Source organism: Aulostomus chinensis, chromosome 20 (genome assembly GCF_037954235.1).
Source record: "Aulostomus chinensis isolate RoL2024-O1b breed Wild chromosome 20, RoL_Achi_v1.0, whole genome shotgun sequence".
NCBI classification, from domain to species: domain Eukaryota; kingdom Metazoa; phylum Chordata; class Actinopteri; order Syngnathiformes; family Aulostomidae; genus Aulostomus; species Aulostomus chinensis.
Genome location: NC_141339.1, coordinates 10,426,544 through 10,451,176, shown reverse-complemented (window position 1 = coordinate 10,451,176; position 24,633 = coordinate 10,426,544). Strand labels below are relative to the sequence as shown.

The window sequence follows — 24,633 nt, the reverse complement described above, 5'->3', positions numbered from 1 at the left end:
GTAAGAAAGATGCATTTTTCCGATTCTTCTACAACTGCTAGGTTTAGTGACATACCAGAAAAATGGATCCCAGTCAATCTGGGGTCACTGACAGAAGTGTCAATGGAAGCGAGGATAATCGGGGTACAGATGTGAAAATGAGATTGTGATGAGACGTGATTCATTGCTGCTAAGAAGCTTAACAGCTGCTGCTAAAATGGAGCTGTGAACTAGAGTGTTGATAGGGATGAAATGGGTAAATATGCACACCGATGTTGTGAACTCTCAGTATTTATTCATTCAGAAAACACTTTAGATCAGGGGTGCCTTTTTGCCATGGAAGGCCAAAACTGAGGGCAAAAAATATATATATTTTATCATTAACATGCCCTTTTGTCTTTGTTTGTGTTTCTGCTTCTCCATTTTTCCTGATTTCCCCATGGCAAACTGTATAAAATGTCACCAGGCCAGCTTATCAAATTTCTGAAAAAGATCCAATATATTCACTGAGCATTTTCACATGAAGATAGCACAAAAAGTGAGTTATTCTTTAATATCTTACCATCAAGTTGTTTCTTTTGTTGTTTTTTTTTTTTTTATTTGGCGGGCCAAATCAAACCAAAGTGTGTCCCCCTTTTGGCAGCTGTGCTTTAGATATGTGAGGCCAGAGCAGAATTCTCATATTCCACTATAAAGTGATAGCCACTTACTTCAACAGCTGATGTGACATCACTTGATAAAATCTCAAAGCCCATCTCCTCCCACTGCTTCTATTGCCACTCTCTGAAAGCTGGCGATCAGGTAGCGTGCACCGTGAAACGCTTTCGCAATTTCACACTCGAGAGAAAAAGACAACAACGTTACACTTCAGAGCACCCCAAAAAATCCGCTTTTACATTTCAGTTACCCGGAGAAGAGACCTGCCCCACCGCTGAGCGATGCAGAGGAAGGAGAAGAAGAAAAAAAAAAAACCCCAGCAAAGCACGTTTATCTTTCCACACAATTACAATTTCACTTTGAAAGGCTCTAGGCTGAAACTGCAACACTTTGGACTGTCTGCTGCCTGGCAGTTTTCAAAGAGAGTGATGTTTGATTTATTTTTTTTTCCCCCCTCTCCTTATCTTCTCTCTGTGTCTTGGCCTGTCATTTCCTCTTCAACACTCTGAGGAGAGATGATGAAGATGAAAAGCTCTTTGGCTGACAAATGGCTGTATAGCATTAGGAACAGCAGTCCGTTACTGTTACATTTTGACTCATGAGAGCTTTGAAACGCCCAGCGTTCCACACACTTGATATTGAGTGAGTTTGACTGAAAACTTTTATGATTTCTTGTCTACACTGGCGCTTTAAACGTCCTGAAAACTGAGTCACTATTGCCACTGAGCCTGGGAAATATTTCATGAGTAAGAAAACATGTGATGCAACACTTTTGATCATCCGAGTATCTGATGTATGCGTGTAAACGTTTGTCGTAAAAGAACAGACACCGCATGCCTGAGTCACAGTCTGGAACTTGTGTTTTTGGTCCTGAGGCTCTATGTGACCTGTAGTGGCTTCACACCCATTTATGACCAAACATTCAAACAAACAGATATCTGGTCAGTCACGCCTATGCTCAGTGGTATCTTAGAAGCAGGTGGCTGATGGGACTCGCCATCAAAATTTGAGTCATGCCGCGTGTCTGTTCCTTATTTGTAATTGGCATTTCCCCTCCCACGGCACCCTGGTTCACCGCCAGCCATCCATAAGAGGGATTTCTTCTCATCAGAGCACTTGGGCTGGGTCAGATTGTCTCTCTGCTGTTGGCAGGTAAAGCCAGTTGAGACAGTTTAGAGTTAAAAAAGAAAGTAAAAAAAATCAGACAAGTCTTGACTTGACTTGCCAGTCAGTCAGTGTGGGAATGTCTCTGTTGTGAAACAGGTGTATAATTGCTGGAGGTTTAGTTACAAGAAAAACACCACACTTGAACTTGAATTGACAGATTTGGTGTCTTATTCCTTTAATTTTCTTTGATTTCTTCGCCTCATTCTCTTTCTATTATTGAATAACTACCGGGATTACCACAAGCCGAGAAAGGTAGGATTTTCCTTAAACTACAGTACGGACTGATAAATGAATAAACAACGTGAGACACACATACATACTATTCTCACGTGTGTGTGACTCGCCGTAGTTACGCTGCAGTACTCACACTGACACACCTGTGCTGCTTGACATCAGGCTCAGAGGCACTAGAGGCTGATCACAACCACTCAATACAAAGCTCATGATTAGAGAAAGGAAAGATCTGATCCAACACCAACAATCCTTCCATTTTCTACCGCTTATCCTGTTAAGGGTCACGGGGGGGGGGGGGGTGTCTGGAGCCTATCCTAGCAACCTTCAGGTGAGAGGCGGGGTTCACCCTTGATGGGTCGCCAGTCCATCGCAGGACCAACACATAGAGACAGACGACCATTCGCTTTCTGGTCCGATGCCACGATAATTCTCCGATTTGAAATTTGATCAACGCAAGACTGATCATTAAACTGACCCAGTTTCATTGTTCGTGTGCAACAAGTGTCGCCACACAACCGTGTATACATGTCATACAATATAATACAAAGTGTTGCACAGATTGCAGATACACTTGCAGGTCATAAAAAGGGAAAATTAGATGAGGGATTGGTAATTTTATTGGCACAACCTCTCTGATGCCTTTTTCAGGGGATTCAGAATCCCCCTACGAGACAGTGTCGTTTCAGTTGTGCAAAAGTTTTGTGCTCCGCCTTGGAAGAGCTGGTAGAAATTAACGTTGTGATTAATCGTAGATTGCAGTTGAAATAATAAATCATAAATGGGGAAACTCATTGCTGAGTGCTATATTCTTCATGAGAATGGCAACTGCAGAGAGCTGTGTTCCGCTTGCAGTTTCATATTTGGTCACCTTACACACTGCCTGTGTGTGTGTGTGTGTGTGCGTGTGTGTGTGTATGTGTGAGTCTCCTCGCTCATCTGACACATCAGCTCTGTGATTTTTCCGGGCTTGCAGTTATTACTGCCACCATTAACAGAATATTTGATTCTGTGGTTCCAAATGGGGAGCGGTAACCAGAGAGCAGTTGCACGCTTATTTAACCTCGTTCAGAGACAAAACGAGCGCGTGTCGGAGAATGCAGCATTTCTCCTGATTTTCCTAAAAGAGTTTATGTTGTCAGAACTGTGTGAGTTCATTCTCATCAGTTAATAACAAGTAGCTCACCATGCTGCAGTCTTCACTCACGTCTATGAAGTCTTCCACATCATGAGGCAAAAATACTCATAAATTTACAAAGTACATCAACTAGTCTTACTGAGCCCTTTCCCTTCCTCACATGGGCAACTTGGTCTTCAACTTTCTTTTTAACTTACTGTTCAACTTCAAAGTTGTGTCCATTCAATTATTGCTATGTGATTCACAACCAGCCCTTGCTTCCTTGCACAACAACCAGAACAACCACCACCACAGCAGCACTGAAAAAAAAAGAGTGGTTTGTGTATATTTTCTTGTGATTCCACCAGATGTGCCAGCGAGCATGTCAGAAGTGTCCCAGAAGGAGCTCTTCACTGAGCTCCAATGAAAATATGTACCCAGCAGTCTATTTTCGATGGAAGCCACATCAAGATGCAAAGAGCAGATTGAGCAGGACAGGAAGTCAGTCACAGAGACGGCATAGAGCATTTAGTGCCTTTTTAAAATAAACCAGCCCAGGCAGGCTCCCAATCACAAATCACATTACATCAACATGATAACCATGGCTCCAGGCCAGGAATCAGAGGAGTTGTACCACAGAGGAGGAGAGACTCCTCCTAGATGTTGGAGAAACACTAGATAGTTGAATTTAACTGTATTAACAATGCCCATAGGCTGCAATACATACAGTAAAAGGAGGCAATAACAAGAATTTAAACATTGTGATGATTAAAAAAACGTCTCCCAATAGACGTTTGGCAATACAGGTTCCACGGTGAAGCTGCACGCTAAAAGGGCATGCAGAGATTTATTCTGGGCTGAGAAATGTTCAATGCGCAACAAAGCAGTAACTTAAGTGTCCTTGAATAACAAAACAATGTCCGAATAAGAATTTCGACACTGACAGTAAACACCAACTGAGTACTACGCTCTGATATGAGCTTTGAGATCCAGTGAATGAATGAGGATAATGAAGCAGTGTATCAGGTTCAGTGAGAGGTAGGTCGACTCACTGTATGTCCCAAAGGACTAACTCCTAATACTCCTGTCACTGTGGTGGAAACGTGCATAAATTTTCATTTTCTTTGGCTCATCTTCTTGAAAATTTGGTTCAAATTTACTTTACATTCAATTGTAATTCCAACTAATAATTTACAATTGAAGACCTGTTGGATTTTGTCGATGCTTTGATGTACCCCAAGCTGATCCACACTCTGAGTTGCCCAGTGTTGCTGTGTGTAAGTGAAGTCCCACATCAAAATCTGTCCCTTTTCACTATACAAGACAAAGAAGCATCAAGAGGGTGAAGCTTTGTGTATTTTTTTATTTATGTCTTAGTTCTCATTTTCTCTCTCTCACTTTTTTTTTTTTTTTTACACGCGAGCAGCATGAGCATAGTGTAGTCTTAAGAGCATACTGCTTTTTAAACAAGGGTCGCAAAAAAAACCAAAACCATGAATATTCAAAATTGGAAAGTTTTAGTGGGAATTTATTGGATCATATTAGAGTTTGAATGATCAAGTTTAAGATAATTGATATGAACTCTGTTTACCGTATCAAACATAACTCGATAATTTTTATTCTCGTAAATTGATACACATGCAAGGATTCATCATGCACGCTCTAAAAAAATGGCATTTTTGACTCTGGTTGTAAGTTCAGCTTAAATGCACTCTTTCAGTGCATGCCGTGGGTGTTGCCTCAAAAGACCTGTAGCAGTGTGAAAGATTTTAATCATCTCTGTATGAGATGAATGCACAGTGTGCAGGTAAATAAAGCTGATATCGGTTACCTCAAAATGTCCAGTTTATTCCTGTCATTTCCAACAAAGTCCCCTACATTCACACAATACCAACTAATTTCCCAATATTCCTATTAATTCCCGTATCTTCCAGTCATTCTGGTATATTGCCAATCATTTTTCAAAAGAAACAAAACAAATAAAAGTCGTAACGATGCCGAAGCTCAACTTTCCATGGAAGATGTCTGGAAATGTACAGTTTTGCGGACATTTCACCCATCTGCAACCCCGTTACACACACTTCCATCAAATGTAGTGCAGCGTAACATTGAAATACTCAAGCAAAATGCATGTACTACGAGGGTAATTTGGTTTAATTGTACTCGAATTGAGTCACTTCAGTAAAAGAATGTAGTAACATTCTGAGGAATCAGTTGGTGAGTGAATTGTTAATAAAATCCTCCCAGGAAATTGTAGTATCTCCTCTAATATCTGTGACATGACCAGTTATATCAGTTCAAGTGATGGCCACCTCAAAGAGATAGTCATTTTTCTGTATATCTTGTCCAAATAAAACCTGAAAGCCCTGTTTAGCATTTCAGAAATGGCCCCACAACACAACCCCCCGCAGTATTTGTCTGCATATGGAAATCTCCCACTCAGACACACATACGTTCACTAACACCTGGCAGTAAAATGGGAAGGACTTACCTTTGAGGTTCTGCCCGCTAGACTTCAAACACTGTCGTGTTTCAAGCCAAAGTACAGCTAAAACAGACCAGTCTGACCAACTGTTTAACAGCTAGTACAGGAGGTAATGTGCTATAATTGAAACATGCTTCAAGAACGGTGTGACAAAGCTACTCTTGATTTTTGGGGTCAGTTAAACCATTTTTTTCTCAGTGTTCTCTCATGGATTTAGTCCATGCTATTTATGTGAGATTTTATAAGAAGCATTACATGTTTACCATGAATAATTGAAAGGGTTGTGTTTGTGCTGCAGTGACTTCTCGCCTCATTTCAAGTTGTGGCTTGCTTTGTTTTTGATAGAGTTAACAGGATTATTTGGCTGTGATGTCAGATGTTTTCTGATGTCTCTCTTTTTCTTTTTCCTCCTCTTTTCTCTTTATACTCTAATTACTTTCTCAGCAAGCAAGCGAGTTATTGCAATGCAGAGTGACCTTTAGAGACTTCAGCTGGGAGAGTTCACCATTTCTTTAGATAAAGGTCCATCTTTGTGACGGTACAACTTCTCTTATTTGATGGATGCAAGTGAATTCAAACTGAATACAAGACTTGAACTTGTCAGAGAATGTTGATTACACTTTTTGATATTTTCTTCTTGAAAAACTTTATGATTATATATTTACACACTTTGTAGGTCTGTAAATTAGAAGCTTTGAACACTCATGAGCTACAAGATTTTCAATGATATTTTACTTAATTGCCAATGTAATTGCTATAATTTATTTTTTATTGTCAATCGTTTAATGATTTGTCTCATGTTTCTTCTCCTTTGCTCTTCCTGCAGAACTAAATGTGTCTTTGAGACCCACTCGTCACTTCTGTCACTGGGAATTATGTTGACCCCAATTTAAAGTAATCAAACACCCCAATTCCCACTTCTCCCTCCCATCTCCCCTCCCCACTCCCTTTCCCAACTCCATAATGACCAGTCTCAAGCGCTCACAGACAGAGCGTTCGGTTGGGGGCTCAGTGCCGGCTTCTGATGAGTTTTATACCCGCCGCCTGCGACTGCCCAATGGAGGGGCACCACCACCCCGCAGTGAGAGCGCCCACATCTCCTCTTCCTCCACCACTGGCACCAACCCTGGTGTCCCTAAAATGGGGGTTCGGGCTCGCGTCGCTGACTGGCCCCCAAGAAAAGATGGGGGGGGAGGAGGTGTTTGGCATATCACTGTGGAAACTGACTCGCCCAGTTCCACCACCACCAGCTCCTCAGGATCAGGAAGTGGAGATAGAGAAAGACTTGGAGGAGGAGGTGGTGGTGGAGGTGGGGGTGGTAGTGGTGGCAGCGGAGGGGGCGGGGTGTCAGCCGTCACGGCCCACAGCAATCTGTCTGCCAAGCTGGGCCACTTGATAAGCCCTCAGGACTCATCCATGCTCCGCAACATCCATAACACACTGAAAAACAAGATGCAGAGCAAAGGAAAAGACAATCGTTTTCTCTCACCAGACGGCTATCTTGGCTCACCTCGCAAAGGCATGAGACGCATCCGCCAGCGCAGTAACAGCGATATAACCATTAGTGAGCTTGATGGAGATGGTAATGAGGGCTGGTCCTTCTCAGGGTGGACACCCATGCACCGCGAGTATGGCAGTACTTCATCCATTGATAAACATGGTGTTTCGGGTGAGAGTTTTTTTGATATGTTAAAAGGATATCAGTCATCCGAGGCACCTGATCAGCGAAGCCCAGCTCCAGAGAGGCTAACAGAGCTGCTTACTGTAGCTCCTGTAAAACAGACGGCCCTGGACTTGCCAGATGGCCCCTTAGGGCCAGCCAGAGGTAGCCCTGCCAGTCGGCTGAAGGAACGTGAGAAGCACTTGAAGAGGAGGTCAAAGTCAGAGACGGGTGGGGAGTCAATTTTCCGCAAGCTGCGAAGTGTGAAGGTAGAGGGTGACACTTCAAGAGCTGGTTCAGATGTAGAAGATGGAGGGAAAGGGGATGACAGTGGCCCCCCACCAAAACCCTGGCTATGTCAAAAAGGTTTTGCCCATTTTGATGTCCAGTCTCTTCTCTTTGACCTCAATGAGGCCATCCAAAGCCGTCAGTCAGGAGCCAAACGCAAGAACACCACTACAGGTGCTTCGGCTGCCGCGGCTGCTTCTGCTTCGGCTACATCGTCCCTCTCTTCAAATCAGAGTGGGGTGTACGGATCACCCTGTGGTTCACAAGAGGAGCTCAGCAAGGAGGGGATGGGAGGAAATACGAGCCCTGCCTTGGACCCAGGAGATGACAAGAGCAATGAGCTGGTGCTCAGTTGCCCATGTTTCAGGAATGAGATTGGTGGAGAGGGTGAAAGGAACATCGCTCCTGCCAAACAGGTAAACTGTGTTCCAGAATTCTGACAAGGTCTCTACATTTTTGATCTCAAGATTGCAGTCTCCAAAAAAATCCTTTTAAAAACATCAGCTTGAAAACCACTTGAAAAGGAGCTCCCCATATTGATTTTAGAGATGAATATTCAAGCGATAATATGCTTGAGGTTGCTTTACTTTTCCTTGTCTTGGGTCCTTCAGCAGGGCAGCATCGGTAGTGGTGGGAGCTCAAGCAATTCCTCTGGTAGTACAGAGGAGGGACCTTTGGAGGCCACTCTCACTTCTCATTTTACCAATGCCGGCGTGGCTGTTCTGGAAGCCCCCAAGGATGGACCAAGCCAACATGCTGACCGGTCCAAACGATATATTGTTGAACATGTTGACCTTGGTGCCTATTTCTACCGAAAGTACTTCTACCTCCGAGGTAAGCGAAATTGGCTGAGTCGATTCATACTTCTTGGCCTGTGTCTTGTGTGGAAGTTACGTCTTTATCCTGTTGAATTTATACAATTAATGTATGCAAATTGTTATATATCACAGTGAACGGCTTTTAGTCAAGAGCAATTATTGACTATTTGATTAATATCCATGTCAATCGCTAATGCTGATAAATTGGCGAGCAGATGAGGATCATATCTTTTATGACTCTATGCTGATGACACCCAAGGGCCAGAAGCATTATGATTTCAGGCTGTTTCTCCATTTGTCCCCTTCTTGTTAACGCATCCAGGGACTGGAGCATTATATGAAAAGGTTTTGGTAGTAAAAGGTCAATGTCACGTGAATCTAACTTGAACACAATATCTCAGGAATGCCCTGAGGGAATTTCTTAAAATTTGACACAATTATCCCCTGGGACTCAAGGATGTGCTGAAAAGGTCAAGGTGACTGTGACAGACATACTTTCTAGGTGATACATCGAAAAGGTCATTTCTATGCAAGAAACAGATTTTTCACCCACTCTCTTCATTAGAACAACATGAATCACCTTCAAAGTCAAGTCAATTTTATTTGTATGGCGCCAAATTACAACAAAAAGAGTTTTCTTCCTTTTCATAGTTTCCCTTAATGTCTGTCTCTCAAACCCTCTCCCTCCACATGTCAAATCTCAACTCTTTGTCAATCCCTCTTCTCCCTAGAACACTGGAATTACCTGGGGTTAGATGAGAACATGGGCCCAGTGGCAGTGAGTCTGAGGAGGGAGAAGTTGGAGGAACACAAAGACCATGGCCAGCAGTACAACTACCGGGTCATTTTCAGAACAAGTGAGGTAAGAAGAGATGGATGCATGAGACATACTGTGCAGTATGTTGTGTTCTTGTCTTGATTTGTTTGTTGCTAATTAATCTGCTCATCCAACAGGATGTGCACTATGTATACTAATGCTCCCTTTGGAGCCAAGTAGTGTATTGCGATTTAGTTGATTCTTACATTAGTCGGTCCTCTGAATGTCACTGAAAAGCTTTTATGAATATAAATCATCCAGCGCTACTTAATGAGAAATCACATTCGGTGGAAACATTAAAGCTGTACCTCAAGGTTGTCCACCCTTTGACGCTCTCAAATTACTGCTTCTGTGTTCTTTGTCATTTATCTTCCAATTGTTTGTTCACAATACTCTGGCACTTCACGCCTTAAAAATTTTCTCCTATGGAGACACAGAAGAGCCAGAGATCTATGTCCTCATTCCCTAAGCTGAACGCCCACCTACCATCTTTCTCAGCCTTCATCTGTGAAGAACTGAGCTGTGCCATTTTGCAGCTAAATGAGACAAAAATAGTGCCAAAGGTATTTGAGTGGAAAAGGAAAAGCATTGCTTTCATATTGAAGCACACCATGAGTAATAGCCTTTCCAATCTCTTGGGATGACGCACGACCCACTGTGCTATGTTTTCCCTCTATTTTGCTCTCTTCTCTTGCTCCCCTCTCCCCTTTCTAATTGCTATTTTCAGAGCAGGGAGCTTGACAGGTATAGATATATATGTGTGTGTGTCTGTGTGGGAGTGAGTGGGATGGAACTGATGCTGAAGTGATAAGTCCTGTGTCCTTTGAGGTGAGCTATTGTCCAATCTTCATGTAGAGTGCTTTATGGGGTGCTGGTCTCAACAATGAGCCTTCTAAATACCATGTGGTGACACAAAATAACTTTTTTTTTTTCCTCCAGAGCCATGGGACTACTCCAAACATCCAGCTGTGTAATTTACTTATGAGAGATATTCAGGTTTTGCTCCTTCTACCGTCTTCTTTATTTATTCATGGGAGTCATCTTTGAGTGAGCATAAAGGCTAAGAGTTTCCATCATGGAAAACACTGCAACAAAACCCACTCGCAGTCTTTTTTTTTTTTTTTTTTTTTTAATTCTTTGCTACATTTGGTTTCCCTGGACTGGTGCAGAAAAACTGTCAAGCCTTTGTTTTGTTAAGAAAACACCACTTTACACTCATGATCCTGACCCTCTTATGCAACAATGACTACACTTGTCTGTCTTACAAATGGAGTTTAATTGGACGTCTTTAGGCTGTAGCACAGCTTCATTTCCCACATTCTTATGTTTCTCCCGCTTGTGTTGTTTCCAGTTGAATACCCTGCGCGGCGCCATCATAGAAGATGCGGTACCTTCCACATCCAAGCACGGTCTGGCTCGGGGCCTGCCCCTCAAAGAGGTGCTTGAGTACCTGGTGCCGGAGCTGAATGTTCATTGTCTACGTCTGGCGCTCAACACACCAAAGGTCACCGAGCAATTGATGAAGCTGGATGAGCAGGGTGTAAGGAGACTTTAAATCATTACCTCTGCATGTACTTAGATAACTGGGTAGTAGTAATTCATTTTATTTATTTATGAATCATTTTACATGAAGGTGCTGAAGAATCATTGCATTTTATGTATTCTTATCATGTTTATATAATTTATCCATCTAACCACACTGAATTTTTTGTGGAGAAACTTAGCTTACATATTGTCAGTGTGTCATAAACACAGCTCAATCTTAAAAAGAAATCCAATCTAAAACCAACTCTTTGATACTCGCCGATGAAATTATCAAAAGCTGAGCCCTGAAAATGTCAACATGACATTTTCAACTGGATTTTTTTTTTTATTCTGTTAAATGGCACAGCGATCGCTACACTACAGCCCAAGGTGATTCGTCCTAAATGGCCACGAGATTTCCCCTTATGATGTTAACTCCGGGACATGATTTCTGAACAAATAATCAGTGTGTCCCCTCTTTTCATTGCAACAATCTACAGCTGAGCTTCCAGCGGAAGGTGGGGGTGATGTACTGCATGGCAGGCCAGAGCAGTGAGGAAGAGATGTACAACAATGAATCAGCTGGTCCAGCGCTGGAGGAGTTCCTTCATCTGCTGGGCGAGAGAGTCAGACTCAAAGGCTTTTCAAAGTACCGGGCTCAGCTGGACACAAAGAGTATGTACATGTGCACAAGTTACACTTTCCCTTAAGCCGGACTCACACTAGAAGATCATCAGGTTTAGATGTCATTAATGCAAGAGTTAATGAAGCTCCTGTGATAGTAAATGTTGCCCATCAGTGTTATCTAGATGAAAAAACTCCAAAACAACCCAAAGGTTTTAGCTGATCACCTCTTAATCTTGCAACACACTGACACAGAACACCAGCAGGCGTCGTGCAGAACAGGTAGTGAAGGCTATTCGAGACTCTTCTGGGTTCTTCTGTTGGTGTTCACAGTATTAAACTGCAGTTCACAATAGTCTTCATTGTTTTTGTTTTGATTTTTTTTTTTTTTGTGCCAAAGACACTATTGACACATTTTTTTTAAGCGGTGGACGATCCGCTCTTACCCGAGGATGGACAGTTTTGATTTCAATATCTGTGATTCTGTCGTGGGGCGTGGCAATGACTGTGGGCTTGGGATGAATAGGAGGGGCTTCTGTTGGAAAATGATAGCTTGAAGCAGCTAAAAACACAACGTTTACATCTGAATTCTGAACACACTTATTATAAATAAGGATTCCAGTGACTTCTTCCCCCTTAAGGCTATAGTTTTGTTACATGTCTCTGATGCAAGTCTGTTTACTTTGCTCTCTGGCATTTTGTCTGTTTCTGCACTGCCTTAAATACAAGAGTTCCTTTCATTTCAGACAGGGAAATCGATTCTGATTCACTTTATGTTACCAGCAAGGGCCCATCCTCTGGCCACCTCTGTCTTTTCTGTTGACTTTAAAGGAAACATTGATTTACTCCTCATGTGTCCCTTCTTTTCTTACCTTCGATAAGCCTGTTTGAGACATAACCCTCCATACTTTGCTTTTACAAATGAAGTTATTCCCCTTAATGCTTGGGGAGAGACTTTTTCAGGATATGTCATAATACCTGCTGTAGCCTCCAGTAAATTGAATGGAGCTACACAAAGTGCTCCCTACAGAACCAGTGTAATTGATTGAGCTAATCTAGCTGTGTTGAGGGTGGCCTTTAAAAACACCATGTGACGGATTTGTTCTCTGAATAGAGTGCGTCTATGTACTGTGGAGGTGGTGATTAGCATACGATGAGCCTGCTAAGTGCTGCAAGTACACAAGGCCATCTGATCAGGAGTCAGTGAAGAGGACACAAAGAAGACATTGGGTTCTATTTCAGTTTGCATAAAGAATTGAAATAGCTTTTCCCCTAAAAAAAAAAAAAAAACACATCCCAGGACAAGACAGCGCAGAAACAAACGACAGATTAAAGTCAAAGAATAAATAGATTCATCAGCAACAAAAGGCCTGTAAAGTGCATAAATACAGAGGCAAATAAGTGGAACCTTTTAAGTGCCGTATTTGTTGATTGCATTTGGTTGTTTTATGATGTTGATGTTTCAGATCGAATTCACTCCTGCTGTTGTGATTATTATTGTCTGCATGTTTTTCGACTTGTTTCTGGTTTCACTTTTAAAACGATGAAAATTTGGTATCTTGTGCTGTTCTCTCTTGAAATCTGTATAATCCTGGGCTGTAGTACGGGAGAAAATATAGCAGTACTCTTCTGCCTGTATTTAGAATCATGTTATATTCATTTCGCATGTCTCTTTCAGCTGACTCGACCGGAACACACTCTCTTTACACCACTCACAAGGATTATGAGATCATGTTCCATGTGTCCACCATGCTTCCCTACACGCCCAACAATAAACAACAGGTAAATAGGTTGTGTGTTATGTCACACTCTCAAATCAGCATTCCCCCCCCCCCAAATAGATCATCAATTGTTCTTTCTAAATTAATTAAATGGAAACCGCTTTGAAAGCACATAACAAAATTAACACAAGCATGAAAACCTGTAAAATTAGTCTCAGTTGGACTTTTCTATGTTTTATTTACTTTATTAGTGTATTATATGTTTCTATTTTGTTTAGCCTTTTCTGTTTATTATTAATTCATTCAGTGTATTTTTCATTTTTGTATTTCATTTATTTTCATATGTTAAAAAAAAGGGTTCCTCAACAAAGGGAGCACGTTATGCTGGTCCGATAGGCGGTGCAGGTAGAACCAATGATAATTGGAGTGGCTGGCCAATAGGACGTTGGGTATTTTTGAAACCTAGTGATTCCACATAAACCGGGCTTGTAACAGATCACTTATGCTCAACCCCTGAGGAAGACACGCTTCTGCTCTTCATGGTGAACTCAATGTGAAATATTTCAGCAAGTGTACATTTGTGTGCGATCCTCTTCTCTATACGTCTTGTCAAACATTCAACATTCTAATCTTGACTCAGGTTGAACTCAGTTCACTGAACTTTGCATTGTTTTCATGGCACCCAGCTCAACTTTTGTGTTACGATATGAAAGATGATCATTGTGTACATCAAACTCGATTTACCTCGTGGAGCTTCAGTGGAATCCCAGCGCTCCCATAGACGGCATGTGTACTTGTTCTCAGGTCTCAGGTACTCGGCTTGGAGTAGTTAACAATAACCTGCATAAACAAATATACAATTCCCATAATACCTGCAGCAGTGCCTATGCACCAGAAACCAGAGCCGCTGTGAACACAGCAGCATAACTTTATCGTTTAAATCTCCTGACGTGCTAGCAGGATCTGTCAATAGTGGCACCTCACACATCCAAAAGGTCACACTCACATTCCAGGTTTCTACAGTGAAATTGTTGGCAAGAAAGCACTAAAAACTTGTTTTGATGTTGTTTTATGGTAATTTCCTCAAGATTAGAGAGGCAGCCTTTACTAATTCTATATATTTCTCTGTATGCCATAACGTCCATACAGAAAGCAGTTATTGCTGAGCATACAAGTCCCTGTCTAGATAATTAGATAAAAAGGCAAAAACCTTTTTTTTTCCCTCCGTACAAAAATGTTATCATCTTACTCCTGTAATACATGCGTGCCATGCGCTGTAGAGCTTTTATTTATGACCTTCTGTGTCTAGATTCTATATTTACACAAAGAAACCTATTTTTAGCCTGTCAGTTCTGTATTTATGTGCACTCGAGCTCATTGCTTTCAAAGCCTTCAGCACACAAACTGCTTTATGTCTAGTTTCTACTGCTCTTTTCCAGCTCCTGCGGAAGCGTCATATCGGGAATGATATCGTCACCATAGTGTTTCAGGAACCCGGAGCACTTCCCTTCACACCCAAAAACATTCGCTCACACTTCCAACATGTCTTTGTGATAGTGCGGGTGCACAGTCCCTGTTCTGACAATACCTCTTACAGGTAAGCTGCACCAACATCCCACATAATTTAGTTTGAGCGATAGTTAACTTAACTACTGGCTTTGATGACACGATAGAAATTTGTCAAAGAATATCAGGGAAGACTTTTTGAGCCAGGACATTATTGAAAACAAACAGTGTACTGTATTTAATGCTTGTACTGGATATTAGAATGCTGATTCATTTGTAGATCAGAATTGGGAACACACCTATGTAGTTGTTGGTGGTAATTTTTGTTGTTGTTTTATTATATTATTGGATTAAAAATGTAATTATTTGTAGGTCTTTTAGTTTTTCATCATGAACCATTTTCCACGATTGCCGAAACCGCATCAGGACTCATTCATAAAATGTTCCGCAAATTTCTTCTTAAACGCTGTAAAACTGTTTTTTTTTTCTTTTTCTTTTTTTTAACCCTCATGTTCATCTTCAAGACAGGAAGCAAAACCTAATGGCTATTTGGAACTCCTTGCTCCTGACATCTATTGTGTCTTTGCCAGCCTGGTTGATTGACAGTTACAAAATTACACAAAAGATGTTAGACTTTTCATTTGAAGTTTCATCATTCCATCATAGAGGAACTGGGAGTTTTGCGAGCTCTCCCTGCAGCTCAGGAGTTATTACCACACTGCGTGCATATCAAATAAGACGTGCCAGCCTGGAGTAATGTTTAAGAAATAATGAACATTCTGCCTTTCCTCTATTTCCTGTTTAAAACAGTTCAGCTGTGAAGGACATTTTCTCTTTATTCTTCCTCTGTCTTGTTATCTGGTTTTTCCGTCATTCTCTCACATCTTGCTGTCTATGACTCTTCCTCCTGTTCCCATTAATGGCTGTTTTAATTGCTGTCTGAGCACATTGTGTGAGGTCTTAATTGTCCCCCATGCGGCTACTTCATTATTGAGCAGCATCGCACACGAACTGAAAGGCCAGCAGTAGACTGACTCAACAGCGCTGCAGATTCTATTTACACATGGCCTCCATGATTTAAAAAGCTGAATTAAGTTTTCCGATCTGAAATTCAGAAAGTACAGAGTAGTGAAACATTCATGGTTTCAGAGGTCAACGGTGAGTCGTAGCAACTACAATGAATCTGCCTGCATTTGCTTTGATATCTTTTAATCTTTTTTTTTTAAGGTCCATTTAGTATCATTTTCCATCGAACATGGTTCAGTTTTATTTCAACAAAAAATGTAAAGTGACTGAAATTATTCTGTAATGTGGCATAAAGGGTGAAAAATAATAGAAAAATCTTCTTTCCTGGTATGTTACAGTGACTGAATATATATTGTGATAGTGTAATTTTTTTCTGGAAAGTATGGAAGGAATTATTTAAAAATAACAAGTCCGCATTTCTTCCTTGGTCCCACCACGGGACAGCAAGTTCTTCCCTCTACATCTGGTGTCCTACTGCTCTGTATTTAAAGATTTCCCCTTCCTCCCTTTCTGCCAGATCTGCAAACTAGACAATCGTGAGATCACACGGTCCACAGGCAGTCGCACGCCATATACAGTATCATCATATAGCCTGTGGTGACACTGTGGATTTTTTTTCCACATCAAAGATCTGAGCAGGTTCATAGGTTTAAGAAGGATTTTTATCTCTTCCGTCTTATTTGATTGCTTAAAGTGGGCTGTGCTTAATGCATCCAGAGCTGTGGTGAGATGTCAGAAGTATTTCATCAGAGGGACATGCTCTTATTCAAGAATAGATGATGTAAACCAAACTTAATCAAATTGTTTGATCGGGAGCTGGAAGACGAGGGACAAATGTCCCAATTAGACCTTCACTCTGTCCTTTCGAAATGTAAAAAAACAGGTGTGGGATCCTCACTGACATTCAGAGTCACTGTCCGACAGTCACGTGTGGTTTTACATGAAGCGTGGGGCCAAGTTCCCCTCGATCCCATCACCTTTTAGTGGGGTTAACTTTCTGTATGTACATATTCATCTTCTACTATTCTTCCGTGACAACACGGGAAAAGTGCATCACATACATACAATAGAGCAATTAGGCATTTTGGACAGGGTGGTAAAGGGATCTCTACAGGTGGCGACACTTTTACACGGCGTTAATGTGCACAGACAATGCGCAGAAGTTTTTATGTGCATTGTTTCTGTCCTAATGCAGGGTTAAAACATGACTTGACAACACACGTAGTACATACAAACTGTTGGTTCACCCACAGTTACACCTACATGAACAGGACTTTATTCCAAACTAACTCACTAAAATTCGGGCTATCAAATTCTCAAAGCAAACCACCAAACAAAATGCATCATACAAACATCCTTTTTGCCATTAATTATTCACAATCACTTTGGCACCGACAGCAACAGCAGGTTATTGGGATTTCTTTTGCAGCCTTTATCATTTTATTACATCCAATTACATGATTGAGATTTAAAAAAGATAAAGTAAGCAGACGGGAATAACTCAAGACCGTTGTACTGATTGTCTCTAATCTTATGGGCTCTTTTATTTGCACTTTTTATTTTAATGTGATTGGCAATGCGTCAGCCTGTCTTCTCTGTGTCAGACCGGAGCTCCTCTGCCCCTCCTTTCTCTAGCTGCTGCATCTGTTTTCAACCAACAGTGCATTTGTATTTGCTTTGATTCCTCTATTAGGTCTTATGAAATGTCAGATAATGTTCACATTGTGGCAAACTACAACAATGTTCTCTTGGAAATGGGCAGATTCCCAGCTTTTCTGGAGCATACTATACATTATAGCATATTCTATTGATAAGACTATTAGCCTGATATCTCAAGTGGCATGATTATATTGTCACTGGAGATGATTCCCCTATGACACAGTGACAAATGATTAAACGTGATAGGCAGCAATTACATTAGTCATCAGAAATATGTAGGCCTGTTTAAATGAATCAGTCCAAGAGCTTGATAGACAAGGGTGCAAGACGTTAAGTTTAAATACAAACTGCAAATCTTATGATTGTAAAGATAAACCCATGGGTTTTATGATTTGGGGACAAGTAAGTGTTGCAGTTACCAAGCCTCATTAGCGTGCAGTCAGACATTAGACTAACAGATGAGACAACAGTGCATTGCCAACAGTACCTCAATCTAGAAGTAACATGCTTCTGATTAACAAGTGCAGATATTGTAATCCAGAATTTACCGAGCATGACAGTCTGAATTCTTGCTTGTGTTGTACGTCGCTTTGGACAAAAGCGTCTGCTAAATGAAATTGTAGAATTGTAGACAGGAGTTGTGTGAATAGCATACAGCAAAATAAAAGCAAGTGAGTGTTACCTGCCTCTACTGAGGTTTTCCATGCAGAGCCACCCACTCCAGCAGGTATTGATATGTTCTCTTTCTTGCCCTGGCTCAGTAGGCAGCAGCAGGTCGTGGATACTGCACAGAGCTACCCACACTACATATTTATAAGACCACAAATCACTGAAACCACAGGAATGTGCTCTTTCATTTCTACTGCCAAACCTCCTGCCACAAGGTCCACGCAGTAGCTATACCGCCAAGCAATTTGTACTGCACTACAGTCTCCTTTCCTCTGGCTGTCTCACCCTTTTCTCTCATTTGTCTCCTTTTTTCTCTCATTCAAGTTTTTCTTTCATGCTAATCCCATCTTGCTGTCACTCAGGCTCTTTTTTCCTACCTCTCTTTCCTTCCCCATCGCTTCTCTCTGTCCATATGAGTCAGGTTTTTAGGTTGACTGACTCACGGGTGTTTGAGAACAGCACAAGTGCTCTTAGAACTCTAGTATAATGTGTTGCGTGATGTTTGTAACGAATAAGAAAAAAAAGGTCAAATTTTATATTTATCGTTTGGTCAGCCTGCTTGTAACCACTTTAGCTGCTCCTCTCCAAAATATCCCGCATGATTCATTCGTCATCTACAGAAATTCATGTGAAAATTGCTTTGTGACTCTTACCACTCTTTGTAAGGGCTGTCAGAGAGTGGTTGAATGGAAGGAACAATTGAAACAAGAATGCTGTGTCATGAAAGCTATTCCAGATTTATTAAGGTATTTTAAATGTAAGTGATGAATAGCTGCAGAAACATTCATTTTGGCTTCTTTTTTTTTACACTCTGTATGCCAATCAAAGCAGGTTATTTGGGATGTTGACAAGGTGGAAAAAGAACCTATACTGTGCGAGTTTAAGATGCGTCCACAGGTCCCTCTGCAGTCTTTGACAGAGTCAATGAGGTATCAAAATGGCAGACAGGGTTAAAGCAAGGCAAATCATGACAGAGGAAAAATGCGCAACCCTATTGAGTTGTCTTTGAATTTAGATCCACCGTTTGACAGGGATGCCGCCGGCAAACTTGTTTGTTATGTGGAGAAAGTTCCATCAGTAAATTGATTTTTCCCCAGTTCATTCTCACTGGGGTTGTGACCCTAGTCCACGAGACCTCATTAATATGGAGGCCTAATGTCACACACAGGGTGGGAGGCTGGAATGCCGGATAATGTTACACTGATGTATATCAGCCTATTTGTATCAATTTAATAATTCTGGCAAATTATTATGATTTCCTCACTTTCTTGGTCGACCAAAAACTGATAACAAGCAGTAAAAATCCAGAAAGACGTTAGACCATATTTCAAGGTGAGTCAGCATACTTGATAATCCACTAGCTGCTATTAGCATGCAGAGAAGGTACGCATCCAACCACTCACTAGTTTACGTCACCAGTTGTTCAGTGACTCGACAGAAAGAATTAATTTATCGTTTTGTGACATTATGGAGCCCAAATTTATCTATGATGTTCACGAAAACTGCATTCCTCGCTTTTCAAATGAACATAAATATCACCTCGTGTTAATATCCATGGAAGCTGATGTGTCTTGCGAGCATCTTCATGTCACAAAAGCAGTCCTTGCTACATAGATTATAACACACTTTTGCTTTGGATGAAAATAATGGACGTTATTTATAGATGCAGTATGTTTTCCAGTATGTATTATTCCACATAAATTGTTTTTTTTTCAGTTGTTGGTCAACAAGGAGTCAAGGAAATGACAACAATTTGTCCAATTACCTTTATTCATTTTGTAGCTAGTCTGTAATTGTCCATGTAAACCCACCTGGCCTTCCTCCCTATGTCACCCTTTTGTCACTACTCCCCAAATGCAACTAACATGTTAGCTCTCTAGCATCCACTTACCAATTCATGGTATTTAGATACCATCACTGTACCATAAATCATTTGAATGCCTCTTTTTACCTTTGTCACAAAGAAAGAAAGAAAGAATGGTGGGAAAAGACGTGTTGACAATTTGATAGTTGGAATAATTGAACACCGCGGGTCTCCAGACAGGGGGCCTCTGAGTTATATTTAGAAAGATTGTGGGTGACATATTGAGTTTAGTTGCTTATTAGACAAAGTGATTAATCCTGATGTCGACATGTTTGTTGATGCATGTCAACAGGGAAGTGTGTGGGACGAGTGCTCCGTCTGGTGGTTCTACCTTTGTCAACTGGCAATTATCACCTGAGAGAGGATCTATAAATGAGCTAATTTTGTCATTAAGAGGTTGAGAGTAGCATTCATCATTAGGTACAGAGTTAGTTTGGGCATATAAAAGGCCATTACAGGGTGCTGTAAGCAGACAGACATTCAACAGGGCAGGTTTTAGGTCCACTTGTCTCAAACCATAGAAATATTTCTCAGTAAGCAGTTTTTCGCTATCTTTTTCAAGCTGCATTTTCTGTCTTCTCAATCTGGGTTTTCTGGGACTTTGGACTAGAGATTTAGAATAGCCGTCGGCCTTCCTTCATGCTTCTCTTCTTCCTCCCTGTGGGTTCTCAGCTGTGTTACTGACATACCAGACTAGGCAAACAGCCATAGATGGCAAAGGGGCTTAACGAAACTAGAGAGGGGTGACAGAGACCAATTAAAATGGGGAGGTAAAGGATATTAAAATTAACTTTGTATTAAGAGGAAAATGGGGAAATAAATATCCTCTCAATACAATAGTTTTTTTTCATAGTACTTTTTATGAATCAATATTTAGAGCAGTGATTTCCAAACTGGGATAAGTGTACCCCAAGGGTGCAAAAAGTGAGGTCAGAGGGTACCACCAAAAAAAAATCTATATTATTCAAAGTCCTCCATCAAGAATAAACCAGTGTTTTATATTTTTCCCACCCGAATTCTGTAATCCTTTCCTTTGATTGGCTCTGTCCTTGATCCATCTCACCCCACACGCTTACAGGCACCAAGCACTGGCCAATCAGAAGCAGAGCAGGGTTGCAGGCAGGTCTTTTGGGGCTGTGGATAGAATAATAAGGCCTTTCAGCACCTAATGTGATGTCTGTCTTACTCAAATATGGATAAATGGTTGAAACAACCTTTTGTCCCATGCATGCAGGGGCAGCAGAAACTGTTGGTGGATGCAATGTACTGTTTAAGCTAAAGGCCAAGTCTTAACTGTTGAAATCACCTGCTCTAGGGCCTCAACGGTGTTTCACGTGGCTGCATTAATGTTAAAGTTACTAGCCATGCCAATGGGGTTGCAAGTGCCATCTGTGGAGGTAGATGGGTACGCAGCAGACAATGGAATGTTTCAGTTGGTACAGAACTTTCAGTGTTTACAGTCCCCTAAAAATTAAGTGATGGTTTTGTTCATTTTTTGATCTTATTTTTAATTTTGGTCTCCTGAACTAATCTAGTAATGCCCTCCTTTCCTTCTTCATGTCTTCTTTGTGGTCTTCTCTTCTTCATTTAGTGTGGCAGTCACTCGCTCTAAAGATGTGCCTTCCTTTGGACCACCTATCCCAGAGGGTGTAACCTTTCCCAAGTCGTCTGTGTTCCGGGATTTCTTACTGGCTAAGGTGATCAACGCTGAGAATGCTGCCCACAAGTCTCACAAGTTCCGTGCCATGGCCACTCGAACACGTCAGGAGTACCTGCGTGATCTGGCTGAGCGGCACACTACCAGTACGCCCATCGACCCTTCTGGAAAGTTCCCTTTTATCTCACTGGCCCATAAGAAAAAGGAGAAAAGCCGGCCGTATGGAGGAGCTGAGCTGCGCAGCCTGGGTGCAATTACCTGGCCGGTCCACACTGAGGATCACGGGACAGCGGGGGAAATCGAGGCCCTTCTGGCCATTTCCAATGATTTCCTCATACTGTTGGACCAGGAGGCAAAAGCAGTGGTGTTCAACTGTGCCACTAAAGATGTGATTGGCTGGACACTGAGCAGTCCTGCTTCACTGCGGATTTTCTATGAGCGGGGCGAGAGTGTGTCTCTTAGGAGTATCAGTAATAACACTGAGGATTTCAAAGAGGTGGTCAAACGTCTGGAGGTAAGAAGGATACACACTCTTTATGGGATGAAACTGATGACGTTGTACGCTGCATGCTTTGATAATGAAATTGAAAAATGCCTTTATAAATATGGTTATTGAGCAATTAATAGCTATCAATGAACAGTTGTTGCGCTACCTGTTCACTGCCATCACAATTGAAGGCATGCAGCAACGCATTCAAAACCCAAGTAGGTCAGACAGTGGCCAATTTATTTGCCAATAGATTTGACACACTATGTCAACAAAGCACAGGGTGGCACTGTGCTGGCCAAACCAAATCAATGGGCTGAAATTTTGCCGGCTGCCATTGATTATTAACCTGGCCCACACGCTCACACTGCCTCTCCAACTATCTGCTGTCTTGTCAGCTGTCAGTCTGCCAGAATGACGATTCTGTGTCTACATGCCAAAGCTGCTGTGTCATTATTGGTCTCAGCTTATTGAGGGAGTTTCAGAAACACCTGGATGACATCCTCCTAATGGCTCATACACCCACACACACTCACACACACACACACACACACACACACACACACACACACACACACACACACACACACACTCAGCATGGGAGCAGTACAAGCTCTTCCTTAGCTGTTTCCATGGAAACTAGTTAGAAAGAAGGTGTTTTCTTATGTAATCATCAGTGCTTTAGAATGCATTCATGTCCCTAGTGACTCCCTACCCTTCCATGTGTGTGTGTGTGCACGTGTGTGTGTGTGTGCGTGTGCACATGTGTGTGTATGATGTTTATATCGTGTTTTTATGTAACCTGGATACCATCATCTCTGATTTTCACACATGTAGAAAGCATATAGACCCACACACCCACACATACATATAACATTGTTTGGCTCGGTAATCAGAAGCGTCTCACTTTCATGTTGCATTTTATGCATCTGGTGTTAATTTTCTAAAATTTGGACAACCTTGGTGCCAGAGAGAGGGAAGTAAAGTGGCCTTGGGGCTCCCACTCTTTGGAACTCCTCTCTCTCTCTCTCTCTTGCTCTCTCTCTCTCTCTCTCTCCTTGTGTTTTTTAGTATTCCTCATCCTCCTTCCTTCCTTTACTGGTCTGACAGCTGAGAACTATATAATAAAAAGGTTATTAAGAACAGTCCAGGGAGTCTTTTCCCTCATGTATGAACAGTACCTCTAGTGCCACCAACATTTCACTTTTGGAGATGTGTTCAAACACATAACTTTTGAAGTTTTCTGCATTTTACATAATTAAATAGCATCGCATCAAGCCAAATTCAACATATGCAGTCATGTCAGTTTCCACCATGGTCATTTTTTTTGTCATATTTGCTTTTAAAAAGTTTTTAAAAATTTTGTAGGCCACATATTTGATCCAAGCTTCCTCAGAAGACACACATGACCTTTGGGTAAAGCCATCACATTTTGGTTTTTGAAACCATATATCTGCCCCAGTCAATGCAGACTTGTTAGCAAAACTGCCCAATAGGAGATACAATCATATCCCATCAACTCTTAACATAAGGATATGCAAAAGAATCTCATTAAGCTATTTGGGGTAGTACCGTTTTTTTGGCCTTAAATAACTGATTAGTGGTCAACTGATGTGGTTTTTCAGTGCTGATACAGATTATTAGTAATTGAGGAGACTGATATCTGACCTCCTGGAGGAGTAGTTCAAATGGCTCCTTAGCTTGCCTGAAATAGGCATGGAACCAGGTTTTCTCTTGGAGTAGCTCTCAGATGAGGAAATGATACTTTCTTTATAATTGTCTCAGAAGAATTGGCACGCACCCACGTCCTCCTCGCTCTACGGCTGTCAGATTGAGCAATGAAAGCGTTGACATCACCATGATTATTCTCATTCATATAAAATACAAGGGCGAGCATTCTGTAGTTGGTGCTCATAGTGAAGAAACTGTCAAACGGATAGTAAGAAAAGAACCGTGCTAATCTAACATACAGTGGGTCAAGATATCTTTTTTTTTTTTTTTTTTGAAAGCAAAACAAATGTTTATCCCTATGATTCTTTCTGTGTCTCTCATTCCAGCTCCTGACCAAGGGCTGTGAGACCTCAGACATAACGCTTCGCCGAAATGGCCTGGGACAGCTCGGTTTCCATGTGAACTATGAAGGCATCGTGGCAGAGGTGCTTAATTTTACTTAATTCTGAACATGTTCTCCAAACTCATGGAAGATTTAGAACATCATTTTGTTAGCTTCACTTTATCTAAAAATATGTTAACGTACCTTGTCATTGCAATTTAATTTTATTTGAGGGTTCTGTTTTCTTTCTTCTTACAAAACATATAATTCATTAATATATCCTCTTTGGCTTTTCTCTCAAAATTAAATACTTCTGTTTTCATTCTCATTTTCACGAGTTCAAGTCAAAGGTTTAAATACACACAAGTTTTCTCTCTCACAAATTTAGTTCATAAATGTGTTAAAATCAGGGGCGGATCCAGAGTTTTTTCGGGGGGGGGGTGCAGGGGGGTACCAACACTTACTTTGGGGTGGCCAGTGTCACCTTTCTGGCCGCGGTGCGGGCGAAAAAATTTTGGGGAGGTTAAACCCCACAGTACCCCTGAAATGCATAGTAAACTACATTTTGGCACAGTTATGCCTAACCCATAACCCAGTTTGGGGAAAACCGACTGTTCTACCTGC

At 41.4% G+C, this 24,633-nt stretch overlaps 1 protein-coding gene across 11 annotated transcripts in view; it reads left to right on the top strand.

Moving 5' to 3' along the window:
* The window catches only part of sipa1l1 (signal-induced proliferation-associated 1 like 1), an 88,332-nt gene that overhangs the window by 45,342 nt on the left and 18,357 nt on the right, over nt 1-24,633 (top strand). For 8 of the 11 annotated variants that reach the window (XM_086188942.1, XM_086188939.1, XM_086188941.1 and 5 more), the window contains 10 exons: nt 6,081-6,174; nt 6,463-8,000; nt 8,196-8,418; nt 9,134-9,264; nt 10,571-10,759; nt 11,244-11,418; nt 13,046-13,149; nt 14,528-14,685; nt 21,404-21,983; nt 24,014-24,112. In XM_086188942.1, the coding sequence (XP_086045068.1) occupies nt 6,600-8,000; nt 8,196-8,418; nt 9,134-9,264; nt 10,571-10,759; nt 11,244-11,418; nt 13,046-13,149; nt 14,528-14,685; nt 21,404-21,983; nt 24,014-24,112 (3,060 nt within the window). In that variant the 5' untranslated portion in view covers nt 6,081-6,174; nt 6,463-6,599. Of the gene's footprint in view, nt 1-1,749; nt 2,056-6,080; nt 6,175-6,462; nt 8,001-8,195; nt 8,419-9,133; nt 9,265-10,570; nt 10,760-11,243; nt 11,419-13,045; nt 13,150-14,527; nt 14,686-21,403; nt 21,984-24,013; nt 24,113-24,633 lie in introns of those variants that run through there. The other 3 variants (XM_086188944.1, XM_086188943.1, XM_086188945.1) reach the window with 3 other exon arrangements.